Raw genomic sequence first — 9,363 nt, 5'->3', positions numbered from 1 at the left:
CACAGTACTCCAAATGTGGCCTCACCAGTGCTGAATAGAGGAATAATCACTTCCCTTTGATCTGCTGACAATGCTCCTACTAATACAGCCCAATATGCCGTTAGCCTTCTTGGCAACAAGGGCACACTGTTGACTCATATCCAGCTTCTTGTCCACTGTAACCCCCAGGTCCTTTTCTGCAGAACTGCTACCTAGCCAGTCGTTTCCCAGTCTGTAGCTGTGCATGGGATTCTTCCGTCCTAAGTGCAGAATTCTGCACTTGTCCTTGTTGAACCTCATCAGATTTCTTTTGGCCCAATCCTCCAATTTGTCTAGGTCACTCTGTATCCTATCCCTGCCCTCCAGCGTATCTACCGCTTCCCCCAGCTTAGTGTCATCCGCCAACTTGCTGAGGGTGCAATCCACTCCAGCCTCCAAATCATTAATGTCGATGTTGAACAAAACTGGCCCCAGGACTGACCCCTGGGAGCTTTCTCTTTGTATATACAGTTCTGCTTAACCATAGAAACCAGTGTGTATTAAACAGTAATTTTTTATTGAATTTTTTTATCAGGCCATAGTCTGGCCATGTCAATAAGGATTCCATGAACTGGGGGTGGGATTAAATTACCACTGCAATGTGCCTGCCAGTTGTCTGTCCTTCTCTGGCCAGCTCCCTCTACTTGAACTGTAAACAAGGTTGGTAAGTCTCCCAAACTGTAATCACAGAGATGTCCTTCCCTGCCTCCTTTCCCTTCCCCCCCTCCCTTCCTCCAAACAGACTTAGTTATTTGAATTGAGGGATACAGACATTTAGTTAATGATTAGGAATTTAAAAATGGTCAGACTAGATCTGACTCTGCATCCATCTAGCTCAGAGTCCTGTCTCTGGCAAGGACTAGCACCAGATGCTTCAGAGCCCTGTAATGTGCAAATATGGGATAATCTGCCCCTGACATTAGGTCTCACCCTGGCCTCTGATAGTTAGAAATTGTTTTCAGTTGTGAAGCGTAAGGTTTGTTACCCTTTGATAAATGATTACCCGAGGTGCTCCAGGTGCCACATTGCACCATTCCAACAGTTCAGTGATATAATATATTTGCACTGTTTTTTTTTCTGATTCTGGGCAGCAGAGAGGGGAAACACATGGCATTTGGACCCAGAGTAACTAAAAGCTCTTGAGGAGACTTCTCCATGATACTGTGCAATTTTCTAAAATAGAATTGTCTGCTTTATCAGAGAAGAAACTACGAATGTTAAAAAGGAAATGTAAAATCTCATCCCAGATCAGCAGTGGAAAGGAAATACGCTTGTAATCAATAACCAGTTCTACAGGAGAGCTGGGCCTGCTCGTGTTGCCCATCCTGGGGGGCTGAATGGGGTACAGAGAATGGGTCACTACAGGCAGACATGGTGCATCTCGGCACTGCCGAGTGTGTGGTTCTGAAATCTACAGCTTGACAGTTCGCCTCTACCTCCCAGGTCCTTGCGACAGGAACTCCATGACAAGCTCCTGGCACCGCACTTCAGCAGTGCCCTTTCTGCCCACAACGGGACACGTGCCAACCCAATAGGAGAAGCAGAAATGATTCCATCGGGGCAGCCACAATAGCACCTGACCCAAAATAGCTCCCCCCGAGACAGGAAGATTAGGTTAGACCAGCCTGAAAGAGAGCGAAACTCCAGCTGACAATTGACAGGTGTCGGTTTGCGAGGAGGGAATATAAACTCCAGAAGCGAGCTCGCTAGCCACACTCCGAGGCAGGGCATACAGCTGTACCTCTTGGGAAACAACCTCACCCCACCTCTGCCTTTTTTTCAAGCGTCGACAAATTATGGGGCTCAGTGATCAGGAATGGACACACGTCCTGCACATCTGGTCGAAGGTGGAACCAGACCTCCCGGGCCATGGGCAGGAAGTTATCATCAGGTAGGCAGCAAAGTGGTGATGGAAGCCTGAGAGAGAGCCTGGCTCAAGTGCTTGGTGCACTGGACTTTAGGAATAATTTGCTTTTGAGCATCTCTAGGGTTTTACAGGTGAAGAAGGCGAGCAGGGTGATTGTGTATCATTAATCCTGAGTATCAGACCCAGGACCAATCCCTGGGGCTTTAGCTTTCTCCAGCATTTGTTTGAGCTGACTTCTTTCTTTATTGATCATTTCTAGGGCAATGGGTTTCTGGGTCAAAAGCTTTAACTTATTAAGGTTTTTTTTTCCTTACTCCAAAGGTCTTGGGTTTTGTCAGTCAGCCCACTAATGAAGCTGAATTCCAGATCCTCACTGACAGAACACAGTGAAACAAAATGCTGGAGTGAGGTGGGTGCCCCTCCAGGGCCTTCCAACTCCCTGCAATAGGCCCCTTAGGAGGCAAGGACGAAAAACAGCATGGGGGGATACAAAGAAAGATGGGAGGGGGAAGAGATGAGAGAAAAAAATCATGTGACAAATTTTTATGGAATCTGTGATTTCATCAAATTTGCTGTGATTACCTGTGATGTCCCCCCATCAAATTTCACACGAGGAAGCCACTGCCCTAATCATTTCTTTCTGTTTCCTCTTCGATAGACCCTTCCGTCCAATCATAGCCTCAGGCCAAATCCTCTAGAAATGTGGGAGATCGGACGCAAGCTCTTTCCAAAGCCCAGCTTGAGTCTGTGGTCTGAGATGGAGCACTTTCCCACTCTGCCCTCTTCCACTGGAGTGTGTGATTCTGAGGTTAGGGTGGGAGCTCTGAATCTTTGAAACTCTGGGGATGGAGCCGTGAGTAATATTTCAATGTCCTGGGAGGTCCCCTCCAGGTGGATGGGCATGTTGGGTTTTGATTACCTGGAGCATCCTGTTTCAAGTGAGAATTTACCACGATCTTTAACTGTAAATTGAGGTCCCCTTTACGTATCAGTTTTGCTTGCCCAGTTTCAGATATCACCCATCTCCATGTGCTACAAAAATGCTGAATATAAATATGTCCTTGGTTCAGTTGTTTTGATGGTGGGGTCAGTGACATGTTGTTGCTATTTTAAGAAGGGGCTCCCACAAGATTTCTCCTTTAGCAGGTGCTAAATCCCACGAACCAGAGGTACAGACAGGTACATCCTTACATACCAGCCATATCCAGACAGAGTGTAGAGGGAGATCCATCATAGGCATAGAAATGAGCATCACTTTTCTTCCAATTTAGTGGCAGCATTTTAACAAGGCTAACTGGCCCTGATAGGCTCCTTACATTGCACTGGGTGATGGGTGTGTCCTCACTGAGGAGATACCTCTGTGCTAGTCATTTCTTTCTGAAACAAACCAGGTCATGGAGAGGAAACAAACAAGAAGGAAAAGACCCATCTTGGTACATTTAGTACCTGGTAAAAGGCAAAATTAACACACAAATCCTTGCCTAACGTTCTTGCCGTCTTAAATGAAAGCCCTTTAAAGAATGGTCTCCCACATAAGGAATCTTTTTGCTACAAGGCTGTTCGTATTATCCATACTCTCAGGGTGTTTGTCAATCTAATCTAATTTAATATATAATTACATTGCAAGACTGAGAATCTGGCATGAGACTGAATGGTCTATAAAGGCTGAACTCCCTTCTTACTGCCATCTAAGGGGTCTCTAGTTAAAGGTAGAGGGACCAGAATACCAGCTACTGGCTAATAGCATCATTCCACATAGTAATGAAACCTAGTAGCCCTCATTTTGTGAGAGGTAGTCTCATGGTGACAGCACTAGGCAAAATTTCTAGCTGTACCATAGACTCATTGGGTAAGTCACTTAACCTCTTTGTGCCTCATTTCCCCATGTGTAAAATAAGGACATCAATCATTTTTTCCTCTTCATTTGCCTTATTTTATTTGGAGTGAATGATCTTCAGACCAGGGACTGTCTCTCTGTCTGTGTGTCTATATGGTGCCTAGCACAATGGAGCCGTGATCTCAGTGCCACTGATACAAATGCTACATAATTATTAGGTGCAATAGTAATAAATAATAATAATGTAAGCCAGTATTTCCCTTCAGTATCACTTTAGAATGTGGGGCAAAAGTGAAGTTTCCTTCGAGATTGGCTGCCTGCAGTGTCAAACCCCCCCCCATATCTCCAGCACCCTGTAAATTCAGCAGAGGAGGGATGGTGACTGATCTGTTTTTTAACCACCTTCCCACTGTTTCCATGTCAGTTCCTGTATATAGTTTTGGATGGTGTGGGAGACCTGCTGGGCACTGGGATGGCTGCAGACCTTGTGCTCCTCCAGCTCTTGTTACCCTGTTGTTCCCAATTCTCTAACAGTGCACGGTAGCAGAACCAGGGTGTCAGATACCAGACTAAGCTGGTGGATTGGTGAGAGATGTGGAAGGAATTAAAACACCCTGTCTGCGTGCGCACGCAGACACACACACACACGCACACACACGACTCTGCAGCACCGCACCTACATCTCTCTCTCTAAGGGTTTTCTATAGCACCTGTGACCATTGTATTTATGTGCAGTACAATGAGGGATGTCTAACCTTGGTCCCTCCTGGTCGATTTAAGAGTCGTGCTGATGGGCTCACTTGGGAACTCAGCGTTTAATGGTTGCAGAGCGTCATGGAGGAGAGCTTGAAGAAGCAGCCGTGGCATTAAATTGTATGAGTCCTCAGAGCCTCGTGGCAGGTGAAGGACGAAGGGTTTTCTCAGACAAATGTCAGTCTCTCCTTCGAGTCACGGCTGGCCCTGGGCTCTCACCCTTATCCTAATACCCTGGCACAATCCCAGGTTACTGGTGCCAAAGGGCTAAACAGCTCTGAAAAACAAGTAAGATGGGCACCTGCTCTGTGGCGTCATTTGAAAATGTTAAGTGCACTGCCTCCTTGCCTCTCATGGAGAGAAATGGAAAAGGCTGGGATTGGTCATTTTAGAAAGGAGACAGATAAGAAGGGATAGGATTAAATGATACAAAATGCTGCCTGGTCCAAGGAAGGAACTTCTGTTCTCTGTTTTGTAACACAAGAACAAGGGGACATGCAATGAAATGCCAAGGAGGCAAATTCAAAACGGATGGAAGGAAATACTTTTCCACGCAATGTGTAATTCAACTGTGTAACTCACTGCCACAGGATATTGTTGAGGCTAAGTATTTAACAAGATTAGGTATTTATGTGGAGAACAAGAATAGCCAGAGTTGTCATAGTTATTACTCTAAAGCCTTGGAAAGGATTTAAAACTTCATGCTTCAGGGGTAAGACTAATCTCAAACAATTGAGTGCGAGGATGAGACCTTCATGGGAGGCAGATGATCCCACATCTGCTTACTTGTGGGGCTCTTACACCTTCCTTCGAAGTACATGGTTCTGGCCACTCTCTGAGAGTATGTCTACACTGCAGTAGGAGGTGTGATTGCAGCATGATTAGGGATACCTGAACTCTAGCTAGCTTGGGTAACAGAGCAGCGAAGCCACAGTCGCATGGACTAGACAAGCCTACCAAGAACCCTGGTTAATCACTCGGATGGCCAGCCCATGCTGATGTCCAATCTGCCTCAGCTTCACTGCTCCTGTACCCAAGCTAGCTAGAGTAAAGCCAGCTTACATACGTCCACTTGCTGCAATCACACTGCAATCAACCTTCTTCGTATGGTTGAGATAAATGTAGAGCAGCAACTATGTTACGTTTAGATGGGTAAGCCAGATAATTGCATCTGGAGTAGCAGAGTGTATCGCTGTGATGCCTCCTTCGTATTTGTGAATCAGGCATTGAATTGTTATTTGTTCCATGGTCTATTTTGGATGGCCACTGTCACACACTGGAGAGTCTTTCATTTGTGCAGCAAGTACCCTGAGGTAGGACACTGGACTAGATGGACTTTGGGTTTGATCCAGTCTAGCAATTCCTGGGTTTTTCCTCATCCCATCTTTGCACCTCATGTGTTCCCTGCTTCTGTTCACAGACTCTTTCAGCTTCACCCCGAGACCCAGGAACGCTTTGACAAGTTCAAGCACATGAAGACGATTGAGGAGATGAAGAGCTCTGAAGAACTGAAGAAGCATGGCACCACGGTCCTTACTGCCCTGGGCAAGATCCTGAAGCAGAAGGGCCATCATGAGCAGGAGCTGAAGCCACTGGCTGAGAGCCATGCTACCAAGCATAAAATCACTGTCAAGTTCTTGGAGGTATGGGAATTGGAGAGGGTTTCTTAGGTGAGATGGGGTTCAGAGTGCGCACAGAATGTGGGCTTGAGTGGACAAGGGGGTGTGGTACCTCTGTTCACTGATGTCAAGTTGTACTTGTGTGAGCTCGATGTGATGTAGGAGACCACTGTAATATTGGGAGGTCAGTGTGCAAGGGCTCAGCTCCTGGTGTGCGAGTCCCCAAGTTTCCATTGCTCACACGCAACCCTTAACAATAATAAACCAAAGTGCCAGCGCCAGCACTCATGGGAAACCAGATCATATTAGAACAGTGAGTGACATCACCCAAGGGGCTTATTTGTATTACAGCAGCACTAGAAGCCCCAGTGAAGATCAGGGACCTATTGTACTAGGCACCATACAAACCCAGAATGAGAGTTTATAGTGTAAATGACCCAGGCAGATAAATGGTTAGAAACCTTTGTCTAATTTCAAGTCTAAACTTCCTGATGGCCAGTTTATATTCATTAGTTCTTGTGTCCACATTGGTGCTGAACTTAAATAATTACTCGCCCTCCCTGGTATTTACCCCTCTGATGTATTTATAGAGAGCAATCATAGCTGCCCTCAGTCTTCTGTTGGTTAGGCTAAACAAGCCAAGCTCTTTGAGTCTCCTCTCATAAGGCAGGTTTTCCATTCCTCAGATCATCCTAGTAGCCCTTCTCTGCATCTGTTCCAGCAGTAGAACTCAGGTGTTTCCCAAGTCCCAGCCTAATGCTGCCTCTCAGATGGCTGAGGGGAGGACTACTGAATTCAGTCCTAGGACTTGTCTATGCCAACACTTAGCTTGTGGCAAGCTGGTGTGTAAATCTACCCTGCAGTAGCATGTCATGCACTAAGTGCCTGTCTGCACCCTGTGGCCGAGCACCTAAAGCCCCTAGTGTGCTTTGAATTACTCCCATTTCAAAGTGGCATAGATCAAAGAGCTCTAAGGGACTTTTAGTGTGCAGCAGCAGGGCACCTAGCGCACAGCTGGCTAATGTGGGGTAGATTTACACCCCAGCTTGCCGCAAGTGACGTGTTTGTCTAGAGAACCCCTAAGACATCATTTCCAGTATCTTCAACCAATACATTTACTCTGCATTTACTGAAAGGGTCCCCATTGAGAGTCATGCTAACTTGTCCTTTTTCCTTTTTCCCTCCCCCCTCCTCCTTGACAGTTCATTTGTGAAATCATTGTCAAGGTCATTGCTGACAAGCATCCCACGGACTTCGGGGCCGAGTCCCAGGCTGCGATGAGGAAGGCCCTGCAGCTGTTCCGAAATGACATGGCCAGCAAGTACAAGGAGTTCGGGTTCCAGGGCTAGTGTGCACACGAGGCGACACCTCCACGGAGGCCCAGCAGTGCATCTTAGAATAGCTTTCTAGGCCCCAGCTTGGGTGCCTTTTCTGTGACCATCCAAAAAAATGAGGGGGCGCTTTTGATTAGAGCCGTGTTCAGTCTCTCACCACAGAGAGGCATGCTCAGTGATATCTGCGATAAGCCACTGTCCTTTCCTGGCTTCACCGATAGGAGAAATAATCTGTTTTCTTAGAAAAATATTGTATTTGTTCATTAAAGAATTATGTGAGCCCTTCTTCCTCGAGTCCCTACCCAAAGCCCCGATCTTAGAGCAGACGGGAACGGTACATCCAGAGAACAGGAGAGTAGGGGAAGGTTATCTACAATTGAAGGGATGACTGTGGGGGGGGGAGGGAGGAACTGGGCTTGAATTGTGAACTGTCCTGCTTGCTGCTAGAATTGCCACCAGAGTTGGCACTGATTGACAGCCTTGGCCAAGATCTCCAAAAGGAACGAAGGGTTTTAGGCGCCCAGCCTGAGATGCCATAAAGGGGTTTGATTGTCAGGAAGTGCTCCTGCCCTCTGAAAAGCAGGTCTCCGTAAGGTGTCAAAATCACTAGTTTGGAACAATTTAGCAGTCTCACCAGAGTCACCGAAGGAGGGAATGGGCTGTGGGGAGGGTCCCACTTCCCCCTAAAAGGAGATGGTAGTCACTCAAGGGCAAGGAGGAGATATGCAGCTTACAGTAGGGAGCCTGCATTGCCATCAATGGTATTATGCCAATTCTAGGGGTAAAAATCAGCCCTTCAATCTCCGGGGGCTGCCGATCTGGCAAGTGTCACTGGTTGCTAAAGTCTCCTTAGCAAAACTCTAAAGAGAAAATGTAGGACTCGCTATGATCCCCCGCAGGTGCTGCTCTGTATTTGAATTTCCATCACAGTGGCTGGTGAATAGTGTGTTTTGCAGTAAATAAATATGCTTGTACCAGTGTCTGTATCTGCTCCTTACTTTTGAGATGTGCCTAGGTGAGATGCAGGGAAGGTGGAAAAAGGCAAGAGGTGGCACACAACTAGAATTTCCTCTCTCTGAGTGACCATCATAGGGCACTGCCTCTGTTATACCAGTAAATGTCTTGAGATGCATGGTGTAGGGCAGTGGCTCTCAACCTTTCCAGACTACAAGGCCCCTTTCAGACGTCTGATTTGTCTTGTGTGCCCCCAAGTTTCACCGCTCTTCAACTACTTTCTTACAACATCAGATATGAAAATACAAAAGTATCACTGAAAAATTGCTTATTTTCTCATTTTTACCATATCATTACAAAATAAATCAATTGGAAGATAAATATTGTACTTACATTTCAAGATATAGTGTATAGAGCGGTATAAACAAGTCATTGTATGACATTTTAGTTTGTAATGCCTTTGCTAGTGCTTTTTATGTAGCCTGTTGTAAAACTAGGCAAGTGAGTTGATGTACGCCCTGGAAGACCTCTGTGTAACTTGTGTTGAGAACCACTACTGTAGGGGAAATCAAGCTGCCCTTTGGAGGAATAAAAGGCCCCTATATTTGTGTATGGGGTAGATATCTTCAGTTCTGTCGTGAATCTGCGCTGTGGTGGTCCTGCTCCTATTCCATTCAGATCAGAAGCCAAAAAAAAAAAAAACCTCTGCCACTCAGAGGAGAATAGGGACAAAGTCCTTGTTGGAACAGAGAATATTTCTTATTTCGCTGCCTTTATAAATTCCCATCACTCCATGGGTCATGATCACCATCCATATGTCTGGGAACTCAACCTTTCAAAGCCTGTCACTGTTAACTAGCTGGAGGGATCACTGAAAGATGCTTTCCATTGTACTGCCTAGATGAGGTTACAGCCCGCTTGGCCCTTGTCTCAGTGAGACCACTAGCAGCTTGCTCATTCCAGCTCTGGGTACACCAGACG

General features: G+C 46.3%; 1 protein-coding gene across 1 annotated transcript; it reads left to right on the top strand.

The window, feature by feature from the left end:
• The first annotated feature begins 1,666 nt into the window (after positions 1-1,666).
• On the top strand, positions 1,667-9,011 carry MB (myoglobin). The gene is made up of 3 exons (XM_067559409.1): positions 1,667-1,909; positions 5,896-6,118; positions 7,297-9,011. Exons 1-3 carry the CDS (start codon positions 1,815-1,817, stop codon positions 7,441-7,443), a joined length of 465 nt encoding a protein of 154 aa, XP_067415510.1. The 5' UTR covers positions 1,667-1,814; the 3' UTR covers positions 7,444-9,011.
• Positions 9,012-9,363: the final 352 nt, after the last annotated feature.

This window comes from Emydura macquarii, unplaced genomic scaffold (genome assembly GCF_026122565.2).
Source record: "Emydura macquarii macquarii isolate MOO-44397 ecotype Brisbane River unplaced genomic scaffold, CSIRO-AGI_Emac_v2 contig_2205, whole genome shotgun sequence".
In the NCBI taxonomy this organism is placed as follows: domain Eukaryota; kingdom Metazoa; phylum Chordata; order Testudines; family Chelidae; genus Emydura; species Emydura macquarii.
Note: the sequence above shows the minus strand (reverse complement) of the source record. Positions and strands in the feature narration are given on the sequence as shown.

Excerpts from the sequence above, each read along its gene's own strand:
- MB (XM_067559409.1), top strand. The coding sequence starts at position 1,815 with ATGGGGCTCAGTGATCAGGAATGGACACACGTCCTGCACATCTGGTCG. Across the intron at positions 1,910-5,895 it reads GGGCAGGAAGTTATCATCAG|ACTCTTTCAGCTTCACCCCG; the intron begins GTAGGCAGCAAA and ends TTCTGTTCACAG. Across the intron at positions 6,119-7,296 it reads TCACTGTCAAGTTCTTGGAG|TTCATTTGTGAAATCATTGT; the intron begins GTATGGGAATTG and ends CCTCCTTGACAG.